The 18996-nt window shown below is 37.9% G+C and overlaps 1 protein-coding gene across 1 annotated transcript in view; it reads right to left on the bottom strand.

Moving 5' to 3' along the window:
- frem3 (Fras1 related extracellular matrix 3) overlaps positions 1 to 16528 on the bottom strand; it is a 28963-nt gene extending 12435 nt beyond the window's left edge. The window contains exons 1-6 of the mRNA XM_056730884.1: positions 11503 to 16528; positions 11287 to 11376; positions 2466 to 2612; positions 1789 to 2019; positions 1484 to 1609; positions 890 to 1141 (exon numbers count right to left, since the gene is read on the bottom strand). Of these exons, the coding sequence (XP_056586862.1) occupies positions 890 to 1141; positions 1484 to 1609; positions 1789 to 2019; positions 2466 to 2612; positions 11287 to 11376; positions 11503 to 16528 (5872 nt within the window). The remainder of the gene's footprint in view (positions 1 to 889; positions 1142 to 1483; positions 1610 to 1788; positions 2020 to 2465; positions 2613 to 11286; positions 11377 to 11502) is intronic.
- Positions 16529 to 18996: the final 2468 nt, after the last annotated feature.

The raw sequence follows: 18996 nt of genomic DNA, 5'->3' as shown, positions 1-18996 counted from the left end.
GTTTAGGGAAATGAATGTGGGCTTAGTCCCAACTGTAATGATATACATATGTACAGTTGTGCTTATCTGGAATAAGCTGAAACTTTTTGGGGAAAAAAGAGGATTTTTGAAAATGAAGGTTTATTTTTAATTTAGTCCTGCCCTTTGCAAGTGATTTCACTAAAGAAATGTTAACATAAAGTTCACACTAAAGAATGATAACAGAATCTCTCAAAATAGCCCAGGGCAAAAGTTTACATGCACCTGATTCTAAATAAAGTATGATGTTACCTAAACAACCAATGACAGTTTTCATGTTTGTCATGAGTCATTATACTGTCCACTGATCTTCAAAACAATCACCCAGGTCCTCCACAATCTTTGCTTTTTCAGCAATTCTGGATATTTGACTCATGTCCAGCAGTAACTGTATGATGTTGAGATTCATCTTTTTACATTGAGGACAATCAAGTCATCCACAACTATTAGAATAGATAGAAACATTCAGTGCTGCCCACAAAGTCAACACCATTCATTTAAAGTCAGGTGGGTGTAAACCTCTGAAAATGGTTTCGGTGTAAAAAAATATATATTTAATTTCCTGAAAAACATGTAAGTATTTTTAAATTTTCTGAAGGACATTGGTAAATGAAAAAATAAGATGTATAAATGAAACAATAACAATTTTCACCAAAACCATTTTCAGAGGTTTACACGATGACAGAGTTTTTGTTTTTTCAGAGGAGTTTCGAGAATCTTTAAAATGCATACTCATTTAATTTAATTTGTTTAGAGGATACATTTATATAAATTAGTCTATTTACTTATGTAATGAAAAATGCATTTTTAAAATATACAAAAAATGATCATAATAAAATCCAGCGATATGTTTGTATGAAAGCCAACTTACCATCTTCACTATCAGCCAAGATGACAACTTTGGCACTGGGGAACTTGCCTCCCACTTGGCCACCCATAGGCATACTGAGTGACACGTTGAAGCTCTCCTCTTTCTCATAGAGGGAGTCATCAATTATTATAATGCGACATGGCTTTTCCCTTTCATCCTTGTCAAAACGCAGAACACTGGTGTGGTCCTCGGGTCTTGTGATGTAGTCAGAATAGGAGAGCACAGTGCTGGGGGTGGTGCCAGTTGCGCTGCCTGTACAGAAATTTATATATCCTTTCATACATGGAGACTTTAAAGTACAAAAGTGTATAATTACCACAAACTCATGTAAATTGTATCTAATTTATATTCATTCATAGGATCCGATTTGTATGTTTAATATGACTTCCTGTTTATGGGAGGGTCTTAAGTATTGTTCCCTCCATAATAATCTAGCACGTTTTTTGAGATTTACATACGAATTGACCACCTCGTAAAATAGTTAGAAATTCAGATCAGGTTGGTATTTGTAGGTTTACAGATATAGATGTCAACATCAGATGAAGAGTTGGTCAAATTAAACAAGAGTATAAATAGATGATTTATAGATCTCACCTTGTTGAGTGTAACATATCACCATGAGTTCCTGGCTGACATCTCCTGATCTGTGGACCGGGACTAGCAGTTCTCCTATATCCTCTTCAATACGATATTCTGCCTGAGGGATGAACACTGTAGACTCTGAAAAAAAAAAATCCAAATAAGTTATAATAATATTTGAGCAAAAGCTATTTTTAGGGTCGAGCAACAGCAAATCATCATTAGCATCAAGTGTTTGCAAATGCCACTGTAGTTCATACAATGTAATGAATACTTTGTTGCACAAAGATTAAGTAAGAAATTCATCACAATATATTTACCATCACCAGGATCCACAATCTCCACAGTGGCTATATCAGGAAACTCGAGAACAGCCATTACTGGTTCAGAGAGCTGGATTTGGAACATCTCTGAAGTTTCAAACTCTTGATCAGTGAATATCTTGACCCTCCAGGTTGCAGTGGTTTGGCCAGGGTTGAACTGAACCTGTTTCTGAGCTTTGCCTCGGAAGTCTTTGTCCACTTTTGCAGTGCCGTCCTTGGTGGCAATGCCTTTTGAAATAAAATAATGCTTAGAGACAAAATTTATAAATGAACTAAAATTGTATGAAAAATATGCGGTGTAGTTTGAGAAAGAATAGGACTAGCTGTGAGCGCTTTACTTTATAGTGCCTAGAGATGTCTGCTGACTACTAAAAGTCAGCAGTGAAAAGGCTATGGTATAATTTAAGACCGTGCAAGTCACAGTTAAAGGCCTGTGAAAATACCAAACTCAGAGGCGGTAACTTATACAGCTGCAAATAAACTTCCCGTGGACACTCAATTACAATTGATCTCTGATTGATTGATTTTAGATGATTTTAGAGTAAACAAGAAAAACTTTTTTGTTGCTTAAAGGCAAATCAAACTAATCAAACATTTTTCTCTTTCTTTACATTAAAAGATTGCTGAACACATTTCAGTTTAACCTCCCTTTGTCTACCTTGGAAAATACTTACTGACAAATGATGTCTCTCCCAAGTATCCCCTTCGTTTGAGGGTGACCTCCAGAAATTTAGCATCCTCATCCACTATGTAGTATTCCCTCTCCAGAGATATCCAGGCCCAGTTTAGGCGAAACGGTTGTGGCTTCAACTTGTTACCACCTTTTTCAAATAGAGTAAAGCACAATGAATTGGAAAATGGTCTAAATTTGACACCATTGTGAAACATGATTCTGTAGATATTCCAGCTAATGATTTCACCTTTTTCAACCTCCGAAATGTATGAGAAAGAGCGACCAAATGAGTGAAAACCGATATTGAGTTTTGGTTGACCTGCAGAGTTTTGTTCTACCCAACTCTACACCACCCTTTTTTGTCATTACAACCTTAAAATCAGAGCAAAATAATTGTGGTAGTGTAGTAAGGTAGTTGTGGAGTATTATGGTTGGTGTAAAATAACACAAGGATGTTGAATGACCACTGTGATCACTAGCCACGAATGCAACAGCAGGGAGGGGTAGAGAATACAGTCTGACTTTTTGTTATTGAGCTTTATCTACTACACCAAGGCTCCTAGACGTTTATCGATATTAAACCTGAATTGAATAAGAACTGAATAAAACAAAATAAATATTGTGTAGATTTTAACATTCAAGAGTAACATTAAAAGAGCAACCATGTTAAGCATTGCATTTCCTCCCCATTTATATAAATGGCAGTAAATAAGCAATTCAGTTCAATTGAATACGTAGTTGCCAGATTAAACAAATGCCATATTTTCCAGTCTTAAATATTTTAACAGTTTAATTAAATATTAAATAAATTGGATAAAAAATCTGAAGTACTATGAAGAACTATAATGACTTTAAAAAGATCTTCAAACCTGTCCTTCCATAATCCTTGGTACCCCGTGACTCTCATTATCCCCTGACAGAAAAATGGTCCATAAAATCCCTGGACACTTGTTCTTGAGATTTTCTCTTATTCTTTGAATAAAGGTCTAAAGCTAATGCCATCTAAAGGCAAGTGAAGAATTTCAGAGGCCTTGATACCTCGCTGTGATGACAGATGCCAAGACTTTTAAACCTTTTAGTGGTCAAGGGTAGGTTATCTGTCTAGGCAAATTATGAGCTGTTGATCGGAGATGGGCGCTAGAAAAATGTCACAGAAATCTCATGCCGAATCAATAAAAATGTAATAATAGTATCATCTTGCGCAGTTACTAAACCTTTAATGATATTAAACCTTTTATAAAAATATTAAAGTGGAGGTAACACAGTTTCTGCCTCCATATTTATCATTAGTACATATATGCCCGGTTTCACAGACAAAGTTTAAGGTTAGTCCCAGACTAAAATAAATGTTTGAGCTGTCGTACCAAAAAACAAAAAAACGTGCCCTGACATATCTTAAAATACATCAGTGCAATTGTTTTGTCTTAAGATGCACACCAGTAATGTTTTTTCTAATGCCTTTTTTTAAAGCAACCTAAATAGACTAATTCTATTAAAACATAGTCTGGGCTTAAGCCAAGCCTTGTCTGTGAAACCGGGGCATATAGTGGTATTGCATACTTCATATCTGTCTTTAATTTTATCACATTTATAAAAGATAGATACAGCTGTACGGTTATTTTCGGAAACAGTCAAGCTCCTGGAGGCGTGCAGTGGGCGGAACTAAAGCGTGAGCACACTATACATCATCGCATACATCATCGCATTATCCCTTTAACTGTTGATTCTTTATAAGTTTGTGTTGTTCACATTATGCATGTACGCGATTGCCAACAAAACACAGAAATACTACTTCATACGTCCAACTCGTTTTTTAACAAGTTGTCCATGTAAAGCCCGTTTAACCGTGAAAAGAAGTCAGAATGCATGAAATAGCATTTCAACCCTCCTCTAATGCACTATATTTCAAAGTAAGGAGCTTCCACAGTCTAAGTTTAGTTTAAAAATGCAGTTATGAGAAATGTACAACATTAATGGATGAATCAGTAGCAACTAAAAAGCAGTACCACAGTCATCGTCTTCCTTACGACTCTATATAACTAATTTACCCTTTATTCAATGCCCTGGAATTCTTAAGGGTTATTAATCACATACTTGTTATACGATAAATTGGATGTTTTATTCCTTGATAAGCTTTCACAAGAGTGGGAATATTGTGAAATTCTCAGGCACACTTTTAGGCCTGTTTCACCACCACTTAGATGTTCTAACTAGCTGAACAAATTTTAAAAGTATTGAAAAGAAGTTGTTGTTTTAAATACCTTACAAAGGTTAAAGGTTAACACCTTACAATGTTCACACTGTGAAGAAAGCATGTCAAAGGCTGAGTGGAAGCTATAGGCTATAGAAACTCAGCCAAGTGTCTCTTTCTTCAGGAGACAATTTTCTCAGGCAAACTGCCCAGGGTGAGTATGAGCTGATATTGAGCTTAGTGGGGCTGTATCAGAGGATTATCAAATGTACAACATGCAGACAGAAAGCTCCCTTTCAGTTAAGCGTCCAGCGGTCAGGTGGGCCCGGAGAAGTACACTTTGTTGCAAATGGAACTATTTTTTTTGACAGTGTTCTTCTAGTCTTTAAAAGATTCCATGAGAAACAACTTGACATGTTTATACAGGTAAGGGTGTAAAAATAATATGAAGTGTATAGCAATAAAAATTATGATAATAAAAAACGCATTTTTGTCCTATTGGTCGTGCGGCTAATATGTGACCTTGTGAAACATATAATGTTTTGTTTGATATCTTGTGCTTTTACTACTTTAAAAAGGATTTAGCTTTCTTAAGGTTTTAATTTTAGTTTTGTTCATTTTTATTTTCTAGTGGCAGGCCTATTCAGTTTTTATTAATTTACCAGTAGGCTCAATGTAGTCAGTTTTATTATGTTCAGTGTTACTGGAAAATGCTTAGGAATAATTTTTTGAATCGTTATTTCTGGAGTCATTCGAATTGAATTTTCTACATTTTGTTAAAAACATCCTGATAGTATCATGATTATGTGTCAGGTGTATTGGTGAGCTTTGATACACCGATAATTCGGTTGCATTGGTCACTGTTCTAATACACATTATAACCCAGTGAGTATTAATGTCATGTTCCATATAAAGAGATCATCACTAAGATAACTATCAGAGTCATCAGAGTCAAGAGTAACCTTGGGCCATTTCCTAAATAGTTTTATTGCTATGTTTGGAAGGCAGGTGCTTTTAAGAGTGACCATAAATGCCACCTCAGTCTTTTGACTGTGCACTTTTTCCCCTTTTCTCACACCATTTCTTAGTGGTTTTCAGACACCAGTAGAGGGGAATGACAGCTGTATCCTCATTCCCCGCACTCATACCCTCCCTTGTTCTCTCCTTTGTCAGCTTTTATCTGTGCTTGGGACCAACAACTGAGGCAGACAGCAGGCGCAGTCTGGGTGGCTTCTTTCTGCACTCAAGTAGGATTTCTGTCTACAATGAACAAACAACACAAAAGCGCCTCTCTGTGAAACCACAATGTTTTATCAAACAATTGTGTTTTCTCATGAATCATTTATATAAATGTTTTTCTCATTTAAATGTTATTCATGAGAAATAGGGATATCATTTTATGCTCTAAAGTATTTCATTTTATATGTTTTTTTCAAGGAAGGGGGTCAGTAAAGTCCAGTAGGCCATGATTGAGTTGTGCTAATGGGTTCAGGCATCACAGGGGATGTCTGAAGGTATTTATGACCGCAGTCACACATAGAAAGAATGTAGGGCTAAGTAATGGTCACATTCCCACTTAGTCAGGTCAGCCAAGCCTTTGATAATGCCAAAAGAAGTAAAAAAGGCATAGCGAGTAGGAATAAAAACTAAGACTCCTGAATATAATTTATTCCTGACTTCACAACTGACATCTCAACCTGGACATGAACCAAGAACCAAGATCTCACAGGATTTTGTAGCTATTTTACCAGATGGCTTATTCATGTGAATTTGTACGTTGTGAATCGTTAAAAAACGTACGATTACTAGAAAAAAAGCAATACTGAAGCTCCACCACTAACTCTGCCCCTAAACCTAACATCACTGATGCAAAGGAAATTGTACTAAAATGGGCGTATGAGATTGTACGAATTCATATGAATTAGCCAAAATTAGAGACCTTGTAAAATATTTAAGATTTTGCCCTGAGGTTGTGTTGGACATGACTGCCAACAATAATTAAAAAATACCTTTATATTGTACGTAGTCCCAAGTGCAATGTTACAGCAGCTTGAGCATCACCAGGACAGCTCAGCTAAATTTGAATAGGGCCTTCGAAGAAATCTGTTTAGGTTCTCAGTTTGGTTTCTTGTGAGCACCTGATTTTGCAAAATAACTTTTCATAAACAGGTTATAATGTTCCATTATACAGAACACAAATAGTTGTCCTGGATGATACTACAGATCTTCACCTCAGCACCCCGAGTCAACACAGAAAATATATGTCTAGAGCCTGGGGCATGGGAGGGATTGCTGAGAAGATATCCACATTCACTGCCAGAGGTATATTTCAAGACTAAGCTGACCTACTATATACACATATAACAACAATGACATCATTTTTCAGTTTAAATACACCATGAATCTCATATCCACGATAAATACCCCAGGCATTAAAGACCATGCTTCATACTTTGCGAGAGGTAATACAAATTCATTTTAAAATATGTGTCACATTAATGCAACTTGACCACTGGCCATTTCCTCTGCATCTAATAATGGCTTCTCACATGTACCAAGCTTGAAAATCTATGTTAGGCGCCTCATGTAATTCCTGGCATTCCACAAGGGGGATATTTGACAACTGGACACTGGCAGGTACTGTACATGTCCACGTGACATCAACGGTAGCCAGAGATCTGATTCCCAAACTGCAGGGTGATGAATTATGGCACGGCAGTCCAGACGCATCCTTTTTGACACCAGTCGCTTATGTTGTCTATTGCAGGCAGTTAGAGATCAAGAGAAAGTGCTCATAGGGAGAGGCACCACAGGGCTACCTAAAAGATCAGATCACAGAGCACAGGAAGAACTTTGCCATCTGTGAGCGATAAGAATAACCTAGGAACCATACAACATATCCTCTAACACTCTCACAAAATGCCATAAATCTGAGAGTCGGGGAATAGAAAGGTGGCTCCAGTGTTTAGTTTGGTTGGTGAAACCGCTGGCACCACGCAGCAGTAAATCTTCTGCTGGGTGTTTATGTGTGACTTAGGTGCAGACATCTAAGATGACAAAGGAACTGCTAAACTGTGGAAAGTTGTAAAATCCATTTATGGCTTTTTTCATTACATTTTCTTGATTTGCAAGTCCATAGGTTTAAGCTTAAGCTGACTGTTCATGAATACTTATTTACACTTTTGTAGTAAAGTAAAACAAGACCAAGCAGCGTGATCTACTCCATCTTTTACATTTTGAAAGAACAACTAGGAAAGGGGAAGACCCTGGGTGTTTGGCATATCTGGTGATGGCTTTGGGTTACAGTCAGGCATAAAGGAAACTTTGAAAGCAGATCTGTCCACAGATCTCTGCTCCTTGAAACACACATCCCTGTCTGCATTGACTTTCATTCACAGGGTCAGTGTGGCTGGTGCCACAAATCTTAGAGGAAATGCCTTCCGCCATCTAATTAATGATAACTTAACTGTGCACATTACTTGGGTCCCTGTTGAAGAAAGCTTATGTTACCTGTGCTTTTACTCTGTAGACCTATGAAATTTGATAAAAAATAACAAAAATGCAAGATAGAATTTTGTATCACAATTTTATAATGAACATTGACATCTACTTTAATAAACCAGTCAGATCCAGTCCTCAGATTTAATGAGAGACAACCTGAGAGTGCGTAAATCTACTGGTAACCACAATAACCATTAGGCCAAAGGCCATTTTTTTCACAGGACGTGTTATAGTAGACTTGGGCAACCATATACACACTCAGTTGTGCTCTGTCTGTTACTCTCACATGTCTTGCCTCTTTGCTACTTTAGCAACTTTTTAGAAAACCAAGCCATCGTTCTTTGTTAGTTCTTACATGATGTTTTAGAATCAGTAACAGGGCTTTGATGCAACCTTTGAACTATAAATGGCATATTTAGACTCTGTGGCTTAAGAAAGCAGTTACACACATACAGTACACGTGTTTTGGGGACACTCTTTAGTTTTTCTGCTTGTATTTACTTTCTGTTGTTAGAGGAAATCAATGTCTCTTGCAATTGTGTGTTATGGTTTGTGGCACAGCTGTGATTGTCTGCAGTCAGGTGTCCTATACAGAACTGGTAGATTGTTCTCTTAAGTCTTGCAACACGCAAACATACACGCACTTCTCAAATACGCATACACACCTATAAATACATAACTCTGCTGGTATCCGTATCACCAGCTCCTTCACACCTCATCTTCACTCGTATCATCCAGGAAGCTCAGCCTATACATAGACTTGTGTGTTTCTGTATCCTGAAATGCAAACCATTGTGTAGTGTATCTGTGTGTTTGTGTTTTGTGTTTTGTTTGTATTAACATGTTAGTATTTTAAGGAATATGAATGCAAGTACACACTAGTCTGCTGTTTTAATGCAAAGACAAAAAGCCGGTTGGTATTCAGCTGTTGGACTAAGTAAACCTGTACCTTTCTTTCCTCACTATTGCCTGAACAGCCTGTTGGTTTCATAGACAAAGTAAAACTTTTTCATATTACATCATTAAACATGAACCTGAAGAAAAGTTATGGATTGTGACAAAATAGAATGTGACACTGTTTGTACAGTTTATTCACTGTAAAATTAACAACTTTCGTTGTTCCTCTGTCTTGTAATCACAAAAACTAATTTAATTATTTATAACACTATTTATCACAGTGTAGTGCACTACCGCCAGTTCTACCCGGCAACGGCAATGGCCACCGGCACAACCAGCACCTGACCAATCATTTCTGATTTCTATATATTTTCTACAATATCAAAAAAAGCATACTTAGATAAACTAAACTTGGCTCTGTACACTGTAGTAGGGTTTGTGAGAGATGTTTTAATGGCTCTTATGCTTTTTGTTGTCCTAATGTTCGACCCAATTGCTTCCATTGTTTACCCAACTTGTAAGTCGCTTTGGATAAAAGACTAAATGTAATGTAAATGTAGAAGACAAACACATTGCCGAACAGCTCTCCAGAACACACAAAAACACTGAAAGTTATAAAGTGTTTATCGAGCACTTAAAACAAATGGGCTTTATTTGGTCGGTTGAACAGTGCCGTGCGAAGGCAAAGAAACTCTGTCAACAATATATTAAAATAAGTGATGGAATTTGTAAAACGGGCAGAACAGGGCAAGAAAAGGAAAAATCTTTGAGCGGAATCCCAGAAAATAAACAGATGCACTCTGTCCAATCGAAGGAGAGTTTAATCGCACGTGACTTGTAATAGAAAAGTTTGGAAATATTGCCTTGTGAATGCGATCCAAACTAAAATAAATTGCAACATTTTAGCGATTTAACTCCCTGTTTCGGAACAAAGCAATCGATCCACAGGTGTGAAAACGACCTAAGTCTTGCCTTAGGCTATACCTGAATGTTTCCCTCTATTGTGTCTACCATCCTTGCTTAGACTCTGACAATGTGTATCTTTTGCTGGCTCTTATACTGTAGCAGTAAGTGGCTCCAGCTGAAATATTGCCAAAGTGATGGAGTGCCAGCCCCTGTGCATGTTTCAGTTCCAGTTAAAGTGCCATCAGTTACTACTAACAAGCTCTGCTCTTTTATATTGATCTAGGATTATCTACAAATCGAGTTAGCTGATTATATGAAGTAATCACCAACCAAATTTAAATAAATAAAAAGGAGTCTTGAAGAACAAATTAAAAAAAAAAAAAAATCTACTGTAAGTTATTTCTCACGTTTCTTCTGATTCTGAAAGTCTTGAATCCATATTCTGAAAAAATCAGCCAAGTGTTTTTATATGCTGACCACCAAGGCTCTACCAACATGTCTCATCCAAGACTCATCCAAGTAGAAAATTATTCTTTGTTAAATTGGTGTTTTCTTTGTGTCTGTTTTTGTACACTCTGCAAGTATTGGTTAGTAATGATGATGTGGGATTTCCAAATCTCTTTCTTGCACACATTGGTAGACCTTACAAAGACTTTACATTGACCTGATAATAACTAATGATACTTACTAACCCTTTTGAATTTAGAAAATTCCAGGCTATCCAACATTATAGAAACAATTTCTCATAATGTAAGCGGAGCTACTCAAGTACAGCCAAGTATACTCACGATAAGTTACTGCACACACTCTTCATCTCTTTTATAAAATGTTGAGATTAAGGTTATTTCACTTTGTTCACTAAGATATATCATGCACTAAGATGTGTTTGTTTTGTTTAAAAATACCTCTCTTTGTCTTGTTTGCATCGAGTGTTAGGGTTGCATTAACAAAGTTTAAATTTAATTAGTTACAAATATTATAACACAAGTTAAACTTATTAGAAAAAACTGCTTTAAAGCATGTTTTATTTATTTGTTATATGAAGTATTTTTACCAGACAAATATTTGCATAATATACATTTTCTAAAGATGCTCTGTAGATTTGACTAGGCTCTAAACCTTCGCTTTGAGGCTTAGGTTTTTTGAACTTTTTCCTAAAAGTTCTATTTACTTCATAAGTTCTTACAAAGGAGAATCTTCTAATGAACACGTGCCTGCAGCACAATTTATTTAAAGGAGACACTGAAAGCTTTGGCATTCCAACACCAGCTTTAATGACACATGACACTTTCAGTTAATGAGAGGGGCAAGAAAGAAACATTCTTACCATTGTCTTCCACTGTAAAGTAGAATATGTCACTTGTGGCGTTGGACCCATCCAGAAGCACGTAACAAATCTTTATATCATCAATATCAGCTAATGAAAAAAAATAAGAAGCAAATGTATAAGAAGATGGAGATCTATACTTTAAGAGGTTGGTTTTTACATGATGATAGGTACTTCCTAACATTTTTGAAGAAAAATGTACATAAATCCACTTACCCTGTGAGAAGGATTTGATGCTGTCATTGCCCAACGCTGCATTCATAATAAAGCCATGGAGAGGGGTTTTGGTCACAATGTACTTGAGCACTTTGTTTGGACTGTCTCTGTCTTCAGCCTTTAGAACCTTACTGGTAATCAAAAAGCCAAGGTGCCCAGTATGAAGAACTCTGAGAGTGGGTGCTGCTTTGTTAATAACAATTTGAGGCACTCCATTGTCCATTGTGTTAATATAAATGGTCATCGTCTGAGGCTTACGAGTTTCATAAACAGTATTGGGGAAAACATAAAAATCAGTATGAGTTCCATCAGTTACTGTAAAGGAGAAGCTGTCTTCATTTGTCTCTGTGCCATCATGATCATAAGTAATGAGATTCTCATTTAGGTCCTGCTTGGTGAATGTTGTAATGACTTGAGTTCCGTTAAACAAAAGTTGACCATGAACTGGCACCTGAGTCACTATAAATCCTAACAGGTTGTCTGGTGTATCCCGATCCTCCACTGTCAGTTCAAAGGGTGTGATCAGCTTGCTTTCTCCTTCGCTCAGTACTAGTTTATTTATCGTTACGACTGGCTTCTTGTTGTCGACATCAGTGATGGATACACGGAAGGTGCGGAACACAGGGTTGTAGCCATCGGTCACCTCAAATTCAAAGCTGTCCATCTTCACTTCATCGTCAGATGTGTGGATGTAGTAAATTTTGTTGCCAGCAAGCTGTAGCTGAGAGAAGGTGGAGATGGGCACACCTGGGAGATCAGTACATTCCAGATGACCCCTGCTGGGTGCTCGTGTGATGCTGAAACTTAGATATTCATCTGGACTGTTGATATCAGTTGTGCTGAGAAGGTCTGTGGTTAGGGTGACCTTACCTCCCTCTTTGAGGGTAACACCCTTGTTAATAACATCAGGGAATACCATATCGATGCTGCCAATATTAATGTAGAAGTAGCGATCAATTAGCGGGTTAATTCCATCTGTTACATCAAACTTTAGTAGGTCACGGATACCTTCCTGGCCTGTGTGAACGTACTGAATCAGCTGTTTGTCAAGTTCATCTTGAGTGAAATTCATTTCAATGCTAATATTGCCAGTGACAACTCCATGTTTGGTGATTCGCTGGAGATAGCCTTGACCGGGGCCATAACGGAGGACGTAAGTAAGCTCTTTGTCCTCTGAATCCAAATCAGTGGCCTTCAGGACTTTGTTGCTAATTACTTTGGTTTCTCCTATTTCTACTTCAAGACCATCATTGATCGCCATTCTTGGGGTTTCATCATCAACAGGAATAACAATTATGATGACCTTCTCCTCAACAGTATGCTTTCCATCAGTTAGTCTAATTTTGAAATGGTCTTCCTTGGTTTCAGAGTCATCATGCTCATAAACTATATTAGATGCCTCCTTGATCTGCTTTAAGGAAAATTTCACTTCTGGAACTGTGCCAGTACTTAACTGCTGGACTATGTTTCCATGTTTGGGATTTTCAATGATCTCAAAAGATAATTCATCACCTGGAATGTCAGCATCAGCAGCATTTAAAATAGGAGTGTCAATCACCAAACTCATTCCCTCCATCACGACAAACTCACGGATGAATATCTCTGGCTTTTCATCGTTGGCTGGGATGATGACAATGGGAAAAAGGTGCCTTTCTGAAAAGTTAATACCATCAGAGCAGCGGAAAGTGAACCTGTCCTCCACTGGCTCCACACCCTTGTGAATGCTTTGAACATAATAGATGTGGCTAAGACCAACATCTTTAATTGTAAAAGCAGTGATGGCAGTGCCTGCTCTGGATTTTTCAGACCCTGGAGCTGGTGAAATGTTCTCCACATAACCAGATGTGGGCTGAACAATAATAGTGCACAAGATATCATCATTATCAGTGTCAATATCCTCAGCTTGAATGTGCTCCAATGTGATAACATTCTTTTCACCCTCTACTACTACAAACTGGTCACCCACACTAACTACAGGAGGGATGCTGTCTAAAGGTAGGATGGTGACATGGACACGAACGCCTTGGACTTTGTTGCCACCAACAACCCATTCGTCAGACATGTCAGATATGGTGAGGTTGAAGGAATCATGCTCTTTGATAGGGCCAATCTCACCACTTGTGTGAACGTAGACAACCACACCATTTATTATATCATGCTGGGTGAAGCGCTCAGCAGGAGCTCCCCTTACCATTATTTCACCCAATCTGGGACGCTCATCTACTATGAAAGTGAGCATGAGGTCATCTGTGTCTTTATCATGACCCTGAATGACATTGCTGGTGATTTCTGTTGCACCGTTCTCAAGTACATCAATGGAAGCTCCAAACAAACCAGAAGGTAATATAATGGTTGGGGTTTCATCATCGACAGGCTTGATGCTGATTTTTATGACAATAGGCACCTCATGGAAGCCATCGCTAATGTCAAGTTTAATGACATCACTGAGAGATTCTTCACCACTGTGAATATAGGCCAGTCGACTGTTTTCAATGTCCTCCAACACAAAAGTCTCTCCATTAGACATGTCAATTTCCAAATACTGCAGCTGTCCAAATCTCGGAATCTGGGTCACTGTGAATACAATATTTTCATCCTCTGTGTCCTGGTCAGAGGCATTTAGTTCATTTCTGGTTATTATAAACGTATTTTGCTCCTGAACAGTGAAACCAGTGTTTGTAATTACAGGTGGTTTGTTGTCCACTGGCTGTAAAATTATGGTAAAAACTCCATCAACAGAATTGCTAGCCGTGTCCTCCACAGTGAACGTAAACTGGAGCATTTTTGGAGTAATACCAAGCTCTTGCTCCGGGGGTTTGTATGCCACTTTATGGTGGTTGACCTGAGCTTGTGTAAACTCACTTATTATAATGTCAGGCCTGTCAGTCAACACAATGGCACCAAGAGGAATGGGGTTGTTTTCATCTGTGTCAGTTGGAGGTTTGATGATTGTGTACTTAAGGTCCCTGTCATCACAGTCCAGATCTGTGTAACGTAGAGATTTCTTCATAAAAAATGTCAGCTCGTATTCTTTGACTGTCATGTGTAGTGTGGTGCCAGAGTAAAGTTCTGGAGGTATGTCATCCACTGGATGGATTTTAATGGTAAATGTGTGTTCTCCTGACTGATTTGGTGGGTCGTTGTCATCCTGGACTCTGAAGACAAACTGGTCAATCACAGTGGTTGTACTGTGAGGACCTTTGTGACGATAAAACAGCTTTCCATCCAGAATATCTTGCTGGAACCATTCCGTCACCACCTGTTCAAACATCTCATCTGTTGAGCTGAATTTCCACGCAGATGGGTCTTGCGGAGGCTCCGCCTGCTTGAGGAGCAGCTCTCCAATCAGTGAATAAGGCTCTTCTAATATAAATTTAATGGTTGAGTCTTCAGAGTCAATGTCAGTTGCACTCAGGATGAAGGGGGAGATCTGCATTACTTCATTTTTAAAAAGAGCAATACCTGTATTGGCGTTTATAATGGGAGGTTCGTCATCGGTGGGGGCGATGGTGATGGGAAACAAAAACTCTACTTCATTACTGCCATCTGTCATTCTGAATATAATGTTGTCACTGTAGGTATCACTTCCATCGTGCTGGTATACAACAACTCCAGCATCCAGATCAGCAGGTGTGAAAAACTTTCTTTGAGACCCTAACACAGTCAGCTCTCCATGTTTTAAGCCATCAACCACAGTTATCTTCACATCATCAAGATTGTCCTCATCACTAATCTCTAAATTTTGTGAGCTGGATAGAGATCTTGATTGTCCCTCAAAAAGCAGCTGTCCTGTATTTTTGGTCACCACTGGGGCTAAAGTGTTCATTGGTTTTACAACAATCATAAAAGCAAAAATATCAGACACAGCTCCATCAGTGTCAATAATTTTAAATTCAATCTGGAAAATTCTTTCCACATCTGAATCCTCAGAGGGAGGTTTATAGGCTATTTTCAGGTCCTTTATGTCTCTCTGATAAAAAGAGGTGATTGGCTGGTTTTGATCATCTGTGCTGATAATATAGCCCTGTTGATACCCGAGAGGAGATGTTATGTTAAAAATTAATTGATCAGATCTTGATTCAACATCCTCAGCTGCCAGCATTTCTGAAGTTATGGCTGTCATCACAAATTGGTCAATCTCCATCATCATCATAGATATAAAGCTAGGCTTAGGTGGCGTATTTTCAGTACCCTCTTTGATTCTAACCATTATCTGAAAATGCTCTTGTTGAATAGCATTACCATCATTGTCTTGTACTTCCACTAGCATTGGAATGTAATCTCTGTTGGGAGAATTGGTTGTGGCAGTATGCTTATACTGAATTCCCTTCTTGAGAAAATCATCACAATTAATCATCTGCCCATTAACCGAGTTATCAGTAAGAGTGCCATACCTGGGAAACTTGCCCGCACCAACTAGCGTGGTCACCTTGCATGTAGTGACACCATCTTCAAAAGCGAACTCTAAGGTTTTTTTGTCAATCGGGTTACTTAGACCATTGAGCTTCTCCACAACCAGAGGCATGTTACGAGTGAGAATCTCCAGTTGCTGAAATACCACTTCTACTTCGAGAACAAAAGGAACCACCACAGTGTCTGTGTGGGAGTCATACCTCAGCTGCAGTTTTATGTGATCCTTGCTAGGGCTCCGGGAACCGAAGTGAGTGTATTTGACCTCTTCTGCTCCAAAAGCACAGGGGAACTTCTTGGGGGTTAGCATTCCAGGTCTTTGTGCAAGTGGGTCATTATCCAGGACTGTAATATGACAGCGGTCTCCTGCATGCACTTCAGTAACAAGGTCATTGACAGGATCCAGATACACAGAGCGTCCAAAGGGAACTCTAATCCCGTTGTTGGCTACCAAAATTGTTTCAGCAGTAGGTCCAGATCGGTGCCTATGACGAAAAACTGCGTCAAAAGTATCTGCATTGGTTGTAGAGAGACAACATCCTAATAAAGACAATACAAAGAAGCACTTCAGAAGTGCTCTTGTACTCAGCCTCCCTCTTTGCAGACAACCAGCCATACCCATAGCTAGTTGCACTGCACTTTTTAAAGATAATGTAAAAATGCACAGCAGTGTCCAGGTAAATTTTTAGGATGGCTCAGGTTTTTTTCCTCACTGCTTGTTGCCTTCTTTCTGTCCTCACACACGGCACAAGTGCAGCCGAGCTACTGAAGCTCTGCAGGTAAAACTCAACAAGGGAGATAGTGACAGAGCAAAGCTCCACCCTCAGTCCAGCCTCTCCCACGGCTAATTTAAGGCAGCACATTAGACATCCCCCCAAAAGCAATGCATTCACTATAGCCCTGCCCTTTTCTCCCTTCTTACCCACCAAAGGCAGTGCCTCAGTGAGAAAGCATTCGGTTTAGGATCATAACCAGGAAACCCCATCTAGATATCTTTTCTTAAAACCTCAAATTGAACTTATACACATAGAAGGATAAATATTTTATGAATCACATCCTCATCAAATTCTGAACGCAACATTGATTTGTGATGTGTAATGATCTGTCAAGAAATAATGGTTAATAATTAATAATAATTAATAATTAATAAAATTATTAGAATGTTCTGTTTTCAATGTTTATTCATTTAACCATTAAGTTAGTAATATTATTTAAAAAAAGAATGAAATCTCTAAATATTCCTGAAGAGTAGCAACAGCGCCTTCTGTTGGTGTGGCAGAGTCTAAATGCTTCTGAAATCTGTCACCTGGATGTTGCAATTTGGCATTTTTTAAATTGTATCCAAATGTATTCTCCCTAATACTTCCTTTTTGGTTTATTGTTATAAGTGGTTGTGATATTTTCTACCAAAGTCTTTTTAACGGTCTAAAGTTACTGTCTGTTCATGTTCTTGTAACTTGGGGGGTCACCTCATGGGGCTTTTGAAAGGTCAAGCAACACAATTCTCATTCCAGTTGGTTAAACAGGTGGACAGAGGGTACCCAAGGACCCTGTATAACGTAAATTGATACAAACAATGGTTGCCGGTCCTCAGTCCTTGATATTTCATCTTTTTATTAAACAACCATAAATTATGTGCAGTGCTAAGTTGATGAAAGATATTTAGGCAAATTTCCCATGTCACTTTATTTGTCAACCATCAGCATAGTTTGAGTTGATTCAAAATGTTCCTAAGCGTCATGTCCTGCTGCCTGTCTAAAAAAATCCTCCCATATAATTTTATTTCTAGAGAGTCCAAATATATATTTTGCGATTGCAGTCACCGGGGATGATATTTTAAATATGTTCAGCAGATAAGGATAGAAATCCCAGATGGCTGTCAGGAGTATATAGAGTTTAATCATTTAATGTCACACATGATCTAAATCGACAATTTTATGAATCCATCAATTCTTTAAAGAGTATTACTCATATTTATTTTGTTCTTATTCTTATTTTATATATATTTTTTAAATTTCCGGCTTTTTTTTTAAAGGGGGGCTTTTGGAATTTTTGTTTCATGTTCTTCTTTTACAACATCCGCTTAGCATGACCTAGCTGAAGTGAGAATCAGGGAAGATACTTGAGAATACATACTGTGTATGGAAACCTTGTGGTCACATCTAGATATAAATACCCTCTTTCCATTTATGGAGCAGTGTTTCCAACGGATATATGGCTCACCTATCCGATTAAATGGCCAATAACATTTTTGTTTTGGTCATCATTTTCACAGATAACTGACGTTTCCTTGTTTAATAAAACTGAAACAATAAACTGAATTAAACTCAACATTAGTTATTTAATGAATGTTTCATGCTACTTCTGTATATCTATACATCTGTTTTAATAGGTCATCACATGATCCATCATCATTTTCGAAAGAATAAATATAATATTTTATCAATATTTTAATTCAAATCTATTCTATATTTGAACTGTTTACATATACATCAAGTTGCAGAGGGATACTGTAGGAAGTTCTTAAAAACCAAGAAGTTTGTTTAATTTAATATGAGCGATGCATTTCAGCACATTTGAAAATCAGAAATCCCTCGGAGTACACAAATGTCATAAATCTTCATTGAGAGTAAATATACACACACTACTTAAAAATGCAAATTGTAAAACTAGCATTCCGCTAATGAATTGTATGATGCCTTTGAATAACACTTACAAAAATAAAGGGCACTCTGTTTATTCTGATACATGATTGGGACAACACTACACTTAGCAACGCTTGTGAAAAACCCCTGTTAGCATACGCTGGATACCCAGCATGCCATGGGTGTTTGATGAGCATGTTTCTATTTTGTCGGTTTGCTAAAATAACCAATGGTGCACTCATAACTGCCACGCAGCTTGTTGCAAAAGTGGTCTAGTGTTGTACTGAGCCTGTATGCTATACATTTAAACCTGTCAAATAGATTTTTTACAATGCTTGTACCATCACAGCACTAAAAAGTTTATTATTGACATTCCCATGTCCAGTAGCCTCATGTCACTCATGTCACATGAGCATCTCCCAGCCTTATCAGACATACA

This window comes from Triplophysa dalaica, chromosome 2 (genome assembly GCF_015846415.1).
Source record: "Triplophysa dalaica isolate WHDGS20190420 chromosome 2, ASM1584641v1, whole genome shotgun sequence".
NCBI classification, from domain to species: Eukaryota; Metazoa; Chordata; class Actinopteri; order Cypriniformes; family Nemacheilidae; genus Triplophysa; species Triplophysa dalaica.
Note: the sequence above shows the minus strand (reverse complement) of the source record. Positions and strands in the feature narration are given on the sequence as shown.